The 13,335-nt window shown below is 41.9% G+C and overlaps 1 protein-coding gene across 2 annotated transcripts; it reads right to left on the bottom strand.

Annotated features, from left to right (window-relative positions):
- Window positions 1-10,614: 10,614 nt before the first annotated feature.
- On the bottom strand, window positions 10,615-12,892 carry PYY (peptide YY). Of its 2 annotated transcripts, XM_072646071.1 has the most exons (4): window positions 12,805-12,892; window positions 11,845-12,032; window positions 11,453-11,536; window positions 10,615-10,846 (listed from the first exon to the last, which is right to left on the bottom strand). In XM_072646071.1, the coding sequence occupies exons 2-4, from the start codon at window positions 12,030-12,032 to the stop codon at window positions 10,822-10,824; spliced, it is 297 nt and encodes a 98-aa protein (XP_072502172.1). In that variant the 5' UTR covers window positions 12,805-12,892; the 3' UTR covers window positions 10,615-10,821. The 2 variants fall into 2 exon arrangements, with proteins under 2 accessions (XP_072502172.1, XP_072502171.1); XM_072646070.1 differs by lacking the exon at window positions 12,805-12,892 and having other exon boundaries at window positions 11,845-12,104.
- Between the last annotated feature and the right edge of the window lie 443 nt (window positions 12,893-13,335).

Below are 13,335 nucleotides of genomic sequence, written 5' to 3'. Positions count from 1 at the left end.
AAGCCAGTCTGAACCATGGGGACAAGGCAATCAGGTAAGAGAACTTGGAGCTGAATGGGACTGAGCAAAGTGGGGTCCCAACTGAGGGGTGAGAGTCCCAAGTTAAAGTGACTCAGCTGAAGTTTTGAGTCAATTCTTAGGAAATGTCTGGGATATGGCACAAAAAAGAAGACATTATCCGATGAGAAGGACATGTTGGTTTTTTTTTTTTAAGAAAATGGCCTCTAGACCCAGTTGGGTGGCAAAGTGGGGAAAGGAAAGGGATTAAGCATTTATTAAGACTCTACTGTGTGTGAGGCATTGTTCCAAACTATTTACAGATATTATCCCATTTGATCCTCACAATAAGCCTGGAAAGTGTTATTATTATCATCCCCATTTTACAGTTAAGGAAACTGAGGCAGGGAGAGGTTAACTGACTTGCCCAGGGTCATTTAGCTAGTAAGTATCTGAGGCTATATTTGAACTCAACTTTCCTTACTCCAGGCCCAGAGCCCTCCCTATCCACTGCACCGCCTGTCTAAAGTGGATAGATAGAGCACTGGACCTGGAGTAAAGAAGACCTGAGTTCAGACACTGGCTGAGCAACTAGTTGTCTTCCCTGAGCAAATCCCTTCTGTCTGTCTCAATTTCATCTGTAAAATAAGTTTGATAATAGCACCTGTTTCTCAGGGTTGTTGTGAGGATAAATCAAGAAAAATTTTTAAAGCATTTTGCAAACCTTAAATAATATTGTTATTTATACTTCAGATTACATGACATTTTATTCTCCCTTGGACTCTTCAAACTTCTCAATGGAAGGGTGTCCTCCTCAATCCAAAAGGAATGACAAACTGCTCAAACATGACAGCCAGTGCAAGTGCTACCCTGTATGAGCTTAAAATTGTATCTCCAAACCCTATTTGCCACTTCTGACTTAGATTTCTTTCCTTAACCTAGGTGATCAAATCACAATCCTGAGATGGCCTTGGGAGCCACTTTGTGAGTTCAAGAGGTTGGGTCCTAAGATGGTAGATTTAGAGGCAGCAACCCAGCTGAACTCTCTTAACATTCCCCTACAAACAACTTTAAAATAATATCTCATATCAAATTTTGGAATGGCAGGGCCAACAGAAGATCAGGGTGGATATTTTTCTGGCCTAAGAAAACTTGGGAAGTCTGCAGAAGATGTCTATGATTCAAGGGTGGACACCCATCCAGAGTGCAAACATCCAGTGGGAACAACAGGAGCAGCCATGACAGCAGCAGCTTTGAGATCTCTCAGCCCAAAGGTGGTAAGGGGGTCAGACAACTGGCCAGAAAGACATTGCAGGGAATGCAAGGACCTAAAACATTCCCAAAGGACTCAGGGCAAAACGCCATCCACATCCAGAGAAAGAACTATGAAATTGAAACCCAGAATGAAGCAGAATATTTTCTCTTGTGTTACGTTTTGTTTTGGTTTGGTTTTTCTTACAGTTTCTCCCATTCATTTTAATTCTTCTATGCAACATGACTAATATGAAAATGTGTTAAATAAGAATGTATATGTAGAACTCATATAAGACTGCATGCCATCTCTGGGAGGGAGGGAAGAGGGAGGGGGAAAAAAATCTAAGACTTATGGAAGTGATTGTAGAAAACTGAAAACAAATTAATTTTTAAAAATAAAATTAATCCAATAATTAAATATAAATTAAACGAGAAAAAAAAGAGAGAGAGAAAGAGAATGCAGGGGAACTGTTGCTCGTCCTGGATACAGATGGTACTGATTGGTGATTCTATTGCCCTTATACATTCTGGGCAGAGAGGAGCACTTGTGGTCAGTTACAAGGGAGTAGGGACCCTCGTCAAAGTTACAGGGTCAAGCAGAATACTAGTGCTTGCATCTGCAAGGGAGAAGGGGCCCTTCCTGGGTAAAGACCAGAATTTGGACCAGAAAAACAGTGACCATACCTCTCTCTGGACTATAACACCACATTGAAAGTAAAAAAAACTTGAAGACCTACAGAAATGACTCTAAAAACAGCAGCATGAAAAAGCCTGAAGCTTGGGAGAATGACTCCCCACCCCCCAAGTGAACAGCATCTAACTTTAACATAAAGTTCAAAGTCAAGAAAAAGGCTAGAAAATTAGGGGAAAAAACCAAACCCTTGACTATAAAAAGCTATTACAGTAGTACAAGGAAGATCAAGTCACAAACTCAGAAGATGACACTAACATGAAAACAGCTACAACCAAAGCCTCAAAGAAAAATTTTAACTGGACATAAACCCAACAAGAATTCCTGGAAGAGTTAATGAAAGAGATAAGAGTGGTATAGAAAAATTTAGGAAAAGAAATGAGTGATGCAAGAAAATTATGAAAAGAGAATTAATAGCTTGGTAAAAGGGGCACAAAAAACTATTGAAGAAAATAACACCTTTAAAAAAACAGAATTGATCTAATGGTTTAAAAAAAGGCAAAAAAATTCACTGAAGAAAATACCTCTCTTCAAAGCAGAATTGGGCTACAAAAAGCTAATAACCTCATGAGACATCAAGTAACAAATAAGTCAAAGAATGAAAAAAATGAAGAAAATGTGAAATATCTCATCAGAAAAACAACTGACTTGAAAAATAGATCAAAGAGAGCTCATTTAAAGAACTATTGAATTACCAGAAAGCCATGATTTTAAAAAAGAGTCTAGACATTATATTTCAAGAAATTTGCAAGGAAAGCTATTCTCTTAGATTCAGAGAGTAAAATAGAAATTTCAAGAATCTTTCAATCACCTCCTGAAAAAGGCTTCACCAAATGAAACCTCCCAGGAGTATTATAGCTAAATTATAGAGCTCCCAGGTCAAAGAGAAAATACTGCAAGCGGCCAAAAAGAAACAATTCAAATATCATGGAGTCATAGTCAGGATCACACAAGATTTAGTAACTTCTACATTAAAGAAGCAAGGGCTTAGAATATGATATTCCAGAAGGCAAAGGAATTAGAATTACAACCAAGAATAGCTTACCCAGCCAAACCAAATATAATCCTTCAGGGAAAAAATGAATATTTAATGAAATCGAGGACTTCCAAACATTCCTGATGAAAAGATCGGAGCTGAATAGAAAATTTGACATTCAAACACAAGACTCAAAAGAAGGTAAATATGAAAGAGAAGTCAAAAGGGATTCAATACGATTAAACTGCTTACGTTTCTATGTAGAAAGATGATTCTTGTAACTTCTAAGAACTTTTTCATTATTAGAGCAGTTAAAAGGAATCTAAATAGACAGAGGTCATTGGTAGGAGTCAATTACATTGAAATGACCGCCAAAAAAAGAAAAAATGGAGTGAGAAAGGAGGATACACTGGGAGAAGGGGACAGGGAGAAATAGAGTGGGGAAATTTTTCTTACATAAAAGAAGGATGCAAGGAAGAGCTTTTACAGTGAAAAGGAAAATGCTGGGGGAGGGCATTGCAGACCGTGCTTGAAATTCATTCTCATCAGAAGGAAGGATACATACACACACTTAGTTGTGTATAGAAATTTTATCTTTCACAATAGGGAAATAGGAGGAAAGGGGTAAGAGAAAGTGGGGGGGAAATGTTAAAAGGGAGGAGGGATTAAGGGAGGCAATGGTTAGAAGCAAAACAGGAGTGATAGGGTAAAAAGAAAGAGAAAAGAATAAACAGAAGAAAATGGGATGGAAGGAAATGCACAGTTAGTAATTACAACTATGAATGTGAATGGAGTGAACTCACCCATAAAACAGAAGCAGATAGCAGAATGGATTAGAAACCAGAATCCAACAGTATGTTGTTTCAAGAAATACATTTGAAACACAAACACACATACAAAGTTAAAAGAAAGGGTTAGAGCAGAATCTATTACGCTTCAGCTGAAGTAAAAAAAAAAAAAGGCAGGAGTAGGAATCATTATCTCAGACAAAGCAAAAACAAAAATAGACGATCAAAAACAAAAAGAGATAATCAAGGAAAATACATTTTACTTAAAGGTACCATAGACAATAAAGTAATGTCAAAAACTTTTACAGCAAGTTTCTCTGACAAAGATCTCATTTCTCAAATATATTGAAGATAGAGTCAAAATAAGAAACATTCCCCAATTGATAAATGGTCAAAGATTATAAACAGGCAGTTTTCAGAAGAGGAAATCAAAGCTATCTATAGTCGTATGAAAAGATGCTGTAAATATCTAATGATTAGAGAAAATGCAAATTAAAATAACTCTGAGGTTCAAGCTCACACCAATCACATCAGTTCACATAATAGAAAAGGAAAATGATAAATGCTGGAAGGGGTGTGGAAAAATAGTACATCCCACTGTTGGTGGAGTTGTGAACTGCTCCAACCATTCTGGAGAAAAATTTGGAACTATGCCCAAAGGGTTATGCAAACCCTTTGACCCAGCACTACCATTATTAAGTCTATATCCCAAAAAGATCAAAGAAAAGAGAAAAGAATCTATATGTACAAAAATATTTATATTAGCTCTTTCTGTGCTGGCAAAAAAAAAATTGGAAATTGAGGGGATGCTCATCAATTGGACAATGGCTGAACAAACTGTAGCATGATTGGGATGGAATACTCCTGTACTATAAAAATGATGAGGGGAATGTTTTCAGAAAAACCTGATAAGACCTACACAAACTGATGCAATGTGAAGTGGGAGGTACTGGGAGATCATTGTGCATAGTAACAGCAATGTTGTCATGATACTCGACTGTGCAAGACCTGGTTACTCTAAACATACAATGATTCAAGACAATGCCAAAGGACTCATGATCATTCAGAACTGAATGATCAGGTCCTCTGACTCCTAATCCAGTGTTCTTTTGACCATACAGGAGGGAAAAAATAAAGCAAATAACACGAAAGTCCTGGGGTTAGTTTGATACTTACTTAGACAAGTCATTTTCCTTGATCCCCTTCCCTTCTGGATTTTTTAGATTTGCAAAGTGCTTTATATAACACACAATCTCATTTTATGCTCTCATCAGGCCTGTGAAATGAATGCTACAAGCATTATTATCCTTATTTTGCATAGAAGTAAAGCAGAGGCTGAGGTTAAGTGACTTGCCCAAGGTCACATGGTTAGTAATAATAACACTTACATAGCACTTTGAGGTTCACAAAGTGCTTCCTATATATAATCACATTGTATATGTATATAATGTGTATTATCACACTGTATATGTGTATAATCACAGTATTATTGAATCTTCACAACAATCCTGTGAGGTAGGTGCTTCTAATTCCCATTCTACAGATGGAGAAACTAAGGCCAAGAGAGACAAAGTAACTGCTCCAAGGTCATACATTGAGTCAGTGTCTCATACAGGATTCAAACCCAAGGTTTTGGAACTCCAAGTCCAGGAGTTATACGCTATTACCCCACTTCTAACTTAGATGGGTAATAAGGCTCCATCATCCTTGAGTCTCTGATAATCCCTGTGACTTCCAGATGGCTACACAAGTCTTCATTTATTATCCAGGCCTAAGAGTGTGTCCCTTAGGCTCTCAGAATTTGAAACTCAAATTTTTAAAAAATGAATGTTAAATTTTTTTTACAGGTAATTGGGAAATATTTAATGAAATAAATAAAAATATATTTTAAAAAAGAAAGCTATGCTATAGTAAAACTCAAAAGAAGATATATGAGAAGACATTCTCACTCCCCTCGATCTCCCCTTTGCACAGGTGGGAAGGCCACAAAAGTTGTACACTGCACATAGTTTGAGGGTTTTTGATGCATTGATCAATCATGCTTATTTTTCCACTTCCTTTTTTTCTTTTTTGTCTTCAAAAAGTACTGTTTGTTAAATGGGATGATTTGCTTAGAGAGGAAGAAGGAAAGGATAATGGAAAAAAAACTATGGTAATATTTTAAAAAAGAATCAATAAAAATGTATTTTTTTAAGTCTATGTCTCATGTTCTAAGGATTCTTCCAGCTGCCTTATTCTAAAGTTCTAGGATTCCTAATGTCATTCATTGATATTTAGAAAGATTCCTGAACCAGAAATTGGGACACTTGATTTGCAGGCTCTGATCTTCCCCTGGAAGAGGAAAAATGATGCCCACACTATCAAATCTGGACTCCTCTGTCTGGCTTTTCAAGGCTCTCTCTGCACTCCAGTCTTTGCCTATCTAGCTGAAGTGATCTCGTCTGCCTCCCCTTCATGTATCCTTTTCTGTATTCTAGGCTCCTTCTTCACTATGTACATCAGGTACATTACACTCATTCCCACCTCCACACCTTTGCCTTCTCCTCTAGCCAGAAATGTTCTCCCTCTCTTCAGTCTAATCCAAATTCTATCTATCCTTCAAGGCCAGCTGAAGTCCCATCTCTTCCATGAAGTCTCTCCTGATCCCCAAAATAGTAGTGCTCTCTCTCCCAAATTACTTTGTATTTAACAATATTGTATTAATTCTCTTTATTATTCTATTAATTCTCTTTATATTTATTTGGTTGGTTGGTTATTATCCGTTCTAGAAGAGGACCAAAATGATATCACCATGATAAACTCAAGTTTCAACGTGTCCAGTTGTGGCTGATCAGACCAATACAAGCTCAGAATACCACAGATTGGGTATAGAGAGTCCATGTGAACATTTGGGGTGCATACTCCAAATTTGGGCATCCTACCTTTACTTTGTGCTGTCTCAATTTTGTTTTGCTTATAGAGCAAATGGGGCACGCCATGCTGAGGAGTCCTGTGCCAGTGTCTCCCATGTCACACAATCAAATCCAAAGTTCTTGAGAGAGAACTTGAGAGTGTCCTTGCATCGCTTCTTCTGACTACCATGTGACCACTTGCCCCATGTGAGTTCTCCATAAAATAGTCTTTTTGGCAAGCATACATGATGCATTTGAACAATGTGGCCAGCCTATTGGAGTTGCACTCTCTGAAGCATAGTTTGAATGCTTGGCAGTTTAGATCTTCAGAATCTTCCTAAGACAGTTCAAATGGAAATGATTCATTTTCCTGGCATGGTGCTGGTAAGCTGTCCATGTTTCACAGGCATACAACAATGAGGTCAGCACAACAGCTCTGTAGACCTTCAGTTTGGTAGTCAGTCTAAAACCTCTTCTCTCCCAAACTTTTCTTTGGAGCCTCCCAAACACTAAGCTAGCTCTGGCAATGTGTGCATCAACTTCATTGTCAATGTGTACATCCCTGGAAAGTACATTACTAAGATAAGTGAACTTATCCACAGCATTCAAAATTTCTCCATTTGTTGTAACTGATGGTTCCACATATGGATGGTGTGGTGGTGGCTGATGGAGCACCTGTGTTTTCTTGGTGTTAATTATTCGGCCAAAATTAGCACAGGCAGTAGAGAATTGATCCATACTTTGTTGTATCTCAGTTTCAGAGACTACAGTGAATGCACAATCATCTGCAAACAGAAAATCATGCACCAACACTCCCTCTACTTTGGTCTTGGCTTGGAGCCCTTTCAAATTGAAGAATTTACTATCAGTATGGTAGACATCTTGATGCCTTGTTTATCCTCATTGAAAGCATTTGACAACATGGCTGAAAACAACATGCTAAAAAGCATGAGAGCAAGCACACAGCCTTGTTTCACCCCACTGGTGACTGGGAAGGCATGAGAGCATTGTCCACTATCCAGAACCTGGGCAAACATGCCATCATGAAATTGACGTACAATACTGATGAACTTCTCTGGGTAAACAAATTTTGATATAATTTTCCATAAGCCCTCATGACTAACAGTGTCAAAGGCCTTGGTCAGATTTAGTAGCGTTGCGCACAGACCTCTTTCTGCTCTTGACATTTCTCCTGGAGTTGTTGGCCAGCAAACACCATATCAGCTGTTCTTTGGCCCTTTCTGAAGCCACACTGGCTCTCAGGTAGATGACCATCTTCCAGGTGAAGGATCAGCCTATTAAGGAGAGTTCTACCAAGAATCTTGCCAGCAATGACTAAGAAAGAGACTCCTGCTGTGATTGTCACAGGACAAGCTATTCCCTTTACCCTTATAGAGATGGACAATGGAGGCATCCTTGAATTCCTAGGAGATAACCTCCTCTTCCCACATAACCTGGAAAACTTCAGTCAACTTTTGTATGAGCAATGGTCCCCCTACCTTGCAAATCTCAGCTGGAATAGAATCAGGACCAGGGGCTTTGTCACATGAAAGGAGCCTTATAGCCCTCAAAACCTCTTCTTCAGTTGGAAGTTCAGCTAAGAAGGGATTGACTTCAACCTGAGGTAAAAGGTCAGTGGCCTCAGCATTGATTGATGATGGTCTGTTGAGGACACTATGGAAGTGTTCAGCCCATCTCTCTAGGATCATGTCCTTATCACTAATCAATGTGGCTCCATCAGCACTGAGTAGTTGTGATGCACCATAAGTTTTTGGTCCATGAATAGCTTTCAGAGAATCATAAAAGTGCTTTGCATTGTTACTATCAGCATAAAACTGAATTTCATCTGCCTTCCCACTGAGCCAGGAATCCTGCATCTCTCTAAGTTTGGCTTGTACTTTACTTTTGATGGAATTAAATGCTGCCTTCTTAGAGGTGGATGAACTATCCTGCTGGCAAATCCTGTGGAGTTCTTGTTTTTCATTTAGCAGCTTCTGAATTTCCCCATCATTTTCATCAAACCAGTCTTGATGCTTGTGAGTGTTCTGACTCAGATGAGCAAATGCAGTGCTGTACACCCAATCCCTGAAAGCTGCCCACTCCTTTTCTGCTCCACTGTTGCCAACTGTGTGTTGGCTCAACTTTCCCTCCAAGTTAGCAACAAACTGTTCACACTCAGAGAATAGCTCTAATTTGTTGACATTAATTCTCTGGCCATTTTGCCTGGGGGCAGCACTTTTGATGAATGTGAAAATTTAGCTTGGAAAGGATAAGTCTATGATCAGTCCAGCACTATGCGCTACACATTGCCTTTGTTACTCTCACATCTTGTTTGTCTCTTCTCATAGTCTATTACAATCACATAGTCTATTAGATGCTAATGTTTACTGCGAGGGTGCATCCATAAAGTTTTATTGTGGTTAGGTAAATGGAAAACAGTGGGTGTAGAGTGTATTCAGGGAGGACCAGTACCTTTGGTATGATGGCTTCCAAGTCCTTTTCAGGGCTATTTTCCACCTTTGGTATCCTCCTATTCCAACAAATTCTAACCTATGACTCCAAGAAGCTGCTGCATGCGCAGTGGCCACATCTGGGTAAGCCATTTTAGCAGATGGGATAAACCAGGTTGAAGGTAACCAAGGGGTCTCAAACCCATTAGTGAGTTAAGGGGGTGTCTACCCCAAACATTCCCCTGGTGGAATGGATGGATGAGAACAATTTGGTCCAATGGCCATGAAGGCAGCTAAAGCATGTGGAGCACTTACATCTTGGTTAGACAGTGTAGACACCAAGATCATCCACTGCATCCTCAGCCATCACCAGTCATCTTGATTCAATTCCACCAATGGACTATGATGACTCTGGAGAAGAGAGTGAGGCCTCTTGTTAGACAGGAATGTTTGAATTTGATTCTAGAGGCAAGAGGGAGCCAGTGAAGCTTTTTGAGCAGGCTCCTCTGCTCAAAATCTTGCTCATAAACTGTGGTTTAACCTGTGTTTTAATAATATCACGTTGGCAATTGTAAATAGAATAGACTGGAAAGGGGAGAGACTTGAGGCAAGGAGAGCAAATAGGCTCTTGCAGTGGTCCAGGTGAGTGGTGACTACCACCTGAACTAGAGTAGAAGCTGTGTGAGGGGAGATATTAGATCATCTCTTCACTAGGATTCGCTCTCCCTCCCTCTCTGCTCTGATCTACGTACTTCTCAAGTAGCTTCCTAAGCCTGGAACACATCCTGTGCAACCCCTATTTGATCTCAGTCTCATCTCTGCCCTGAACTCCCAGCTCCTCAGGATCTGCTACCACTCCCTTTCTTCCTCCTAGTCTCATAATGGTTAATTCCATAGATCCTCCCATTCTGCTTCTCCAACCAGACATTTTTCACCCCATCCCCTGTCCCCTCTAAGCCTTCAGAAAGCTATTCCCTTAAAGATTTAGGGCACTCTCAATTCCTCCTCCATCTTCCCCTCCTCCAGGAAGGCTCCCCTATGTTGCCTCCCTTCAATTCCCTCCCTATGACCCTAGCCTTGGTTTCCAAAATTTTATCTTACTGGAAAGTCTGTCCTTGTCTCTCATTTCCTGAGATCTGAGCATATATTTTCCCTGTGAAACTAAGAGCTCACGGAGAGCAGGATCTGTGTGTGTATCATTCCCTCTCAGAAGGAAGAAATGGTGTTTGTAGCCAATAGAGTGGGAGCTGGAGGAAGGGAGAGAGACAGTATCTACTCTTATCAGAGGAGAAAGCTCTATCTCCCCTTTACACAGATTTCCTCCCCCCTACCCACTTCCCCTTTGAGTGCTAGGTCTGCACACAGAGGGTGCTAAATGTTACTGATCAGCTGACTGACTGAGGGCAACCTCAACTTTCTGTCATTGGAACCGAGTTCCCATTCCCTCAGTCTGCTTCAGCCTGGCTGGGCTCAGGCTTCTCTGACATCTATCTCCCCTCCAGCACAGGGAATCAAGGACCAAGCAAGAGGGACAAGTAGAAGGCACCAACAGGAGACAGACACATTGTTTTCATGAAACTTGCTTTTTATTAAGGAGTCAGGGAGTAGTCACCTATAGCCCTCCTGCAGGCGTAGAGGTGTAGGCTTAGAGCTCGACAAACTGGAAGCCCCCAGGTGCTTCCTCCTAGAGTGGGAGCATCAGAGGTTCAGCAGAGTCCTGGCCTTGGGGGAAGTTCTTTGGTATGCAAATGAGATCAATCTGAAGGTGGAACTATTACCAAACAAAAGACTCTTCTGACCTGGAGGGGAGGAGGGAGAGGGAGTAGGCTTTCAAGCCAGGATTTAGGGGATGTATGTATAACCTGGGGAGGAAGGGGGGAATTCCTTTATTGAGGGAAGACCTGATCAGAGATGAACAGTTTTCATTATTATCTGAGACTGGCCAAAGGAGGAGATGGGGCCATAGGGAGGAGGCAAGAGCCAGCACGCAGAAATACAGAATCCTGATCTTGGCAGGAGAGGAGAAATGGAGAAAAAGATGTGACTCATAAAATAGAGGCAGGGGATTGACTCCATCTAATTCCTAGAAGGAACCACATCTTACCTGCCTTACATCTCCTCTATTGCTTAGCCCAGGGTATTCCACAGTGTAGTTATTTAATGATTGCTTGTAGAATGTACCAATGAATAGGCTAGAAAACCTCAGGAGTCCTTCAGAGGCGAATGGGGAAAGAGGTTGTCGTTCAACAATTCTACATAAAGCCTGTCTTGTGCAAGGTCCTGTGCTAAGCGCCAAAAATAACTAAATAAGTCCCTGCCCTCAAGGAATTTAGAATCTAATATAAGGTGGTTAAAGGAGGGGGGTGGGGAAGTAAAGACGATCTGGGAGGAGGGGGTGAATTCACCCAGACTTGCTGTTCTGGTTTCCACAGATGTCCGGAAAGAGACTCTCAGCCAGCCTGGTTTTGGTACCATCCCTCTTCCCATACCTGGAAGGCAGGTCAAGAAAAGCCAGGGTAAGGAAGAGGGTCAGTGCTAGTCCCACCTCTTGCTCTCGTCTTCACAGGGAGAGGGCTGGTTGTGCTACCTTGGCTAGAGATCTTGGGGGACAGGTCGTTGCTCCACAGGCAGAGAGTGATGGGAGTGCACCCGTGGGCGTGAACACACACACACACACACACACACACACACACACACACACACACACACACACACACACACACACACACACACACACACACACACACACACACACACACACACACACACACACACACACACACACACACACCCTCACCGCTGCCTGGTGACCAAGTTGAGATAATGCCGCAGAGAAGCGTAATAGCGACTGAGCTCCTCCGGGGAAGCATCCCCGCTCGGGGCTTTAGGCTTAGAAGGGTACCCCTCCACCAGAACCCCTAAACAGGCCAGCAGAGTCAGTAGCGCTGCAGCTGAGATCATCCATGGCCTCCGAACAGTCATCATCTGCAGAGGAAGAGGGGCGGAGTAGCCTCAGTCTTTCCACCACACATCCTTCCTCTCATCTTCCCAACTCCCCTCCCCATTCACCAGCTGAGGATTCAGAACTGGAAGGAACCTTAGAGTCCAACCTTCTCGTTTTACAGATGAGGTAACTGAGGCTCAGAGGGAACTAATTTGCCCTAGGTCACACAGGTGATAAATACTTATGCAGACTTAGGAAGAGACACCTAAATACAAGCACAAACGCATTCACATTCGCTATTTTCCCAATCTCAGATTGTACACTTGAGCGGTGTGAAGACTGACTGACTAGCCCACTTCTGCATCACTATCCTGGCTTTTCCTTATCCTGGTCCTATAGAATCCTTATCAGACCTGAGACCCTATGAGAAAATAGCCTGCCGTTCTTTCCACAACTTTGCCAGTCCCTAATACTATCCTCCTTATTCTCTCCTCAAACCACACCCGGCAAGACCTTCACGGATTTCTAAAAGGACCATCTAGATCTTCTATCCCCAGAACACCCTATCTTCTATTAAAGACTACCCACCTCTTGCCCCTATCTGGTTAATGGGGGAGTCTCAGGTCTGGGTACCCTCCTCAATTCCAGTTCCTTTCATCACCCTCCTAGTCTCCTAACTCTCAGAGCTAAGTGCTCGAAGTCTCCTTCCATTCAACTGTTTTCCTCACCTCCTTGGAGATGGTGGTCTCCTTCCACCACCCCTTCACCCTGCCCCCAAACCCTCCCTTGCTTGTACCTTGGTTAAGTACTCACAGCATTAATATGGGAGATTGGGAGCAAGAGGGAGATAAAGCGAGAATGGAGTTAGTGTAGGAGTTTTAGTTGCTGGATCCAGCTGACTCCCTCCTGGGTTCTTTCTTCTAGGGGCTTATATTACTGCCTGGGAAGAAGGAGGGGAGGGGAAAGGAGAGGGCAATTAAGAGAGGGGGAGGGGAAATGAGGGGGCGATAAAGAGAGGGGGAGGTCCCTCCCTCCCCATCTAACAGGATCACCTGGCTTCTTCAACATGGAAAAAGGTGCGGTTGCTCCCTCTTTAGGAGCTGGGGTGGGGTTGATAAAGATTGATAAAGATGTGGACAAGGTCCCTCTGGAGAGGAGTCTGCATTCTCATCCTATCTGCTCCACTTAGCTGAACAAAGAAAGGACCAGGTGTGGTTAGGGTTTAGAATCTATAGGGCAAGTGCACTGCTTTGAATCCATGCCAAACCTGTGTCTCCCAACACAGCTGTCCATCTAGACATTTCTTTTCTCTGATCACTAATAACTCCCTTCCCAGAAAGATCT

Source organism: Notamacropus eugenii, chromosome 2, assembly GCF_028372415.1.
Source record: "Notamacropus eugenii isolate mMacEug1 chromosome 2, mMacEug1.pri_v2, whole genome shotgun sequence".
NCBI classification, from domain to species: domain Eukaryota; kingdom Metazoa; phylum Chordata; class Mammalia; order Diprotodontia; family Macropodidae; genus Notamacropus; species Notamacropus eugenii.
Note: the sequence above shows the minus strand (reverse complement) of the source record. Positions and strands in the feature narration are given on the sequence as shown.

Excerpts from the sequence above, each read along its gene's own strand:
- PYY (XM_072646071.1), bottom strand. The coding sequence starts at position 12,032 with ATGATGACTGTTCGGAGGCCATGGATGATCTCAGCTGCAGCGCTACTG. Across the intron at positions 11,537-11,844 it reads AACTTGGTCACCAGGCAGCG|GTATGGGAAGAGGGATGGTA; the intron begins GTGAGGGTGTGT and ends CCTGCCTTCCAG. Across the intron at positions 10,847-11,452 it reads AACCAGAACAGCAAGTCTGG|GTCAGAAGAGTCTTTTGTTT; the intron begins GTGAATTCACCC and ends CCTCCCCTCCAG.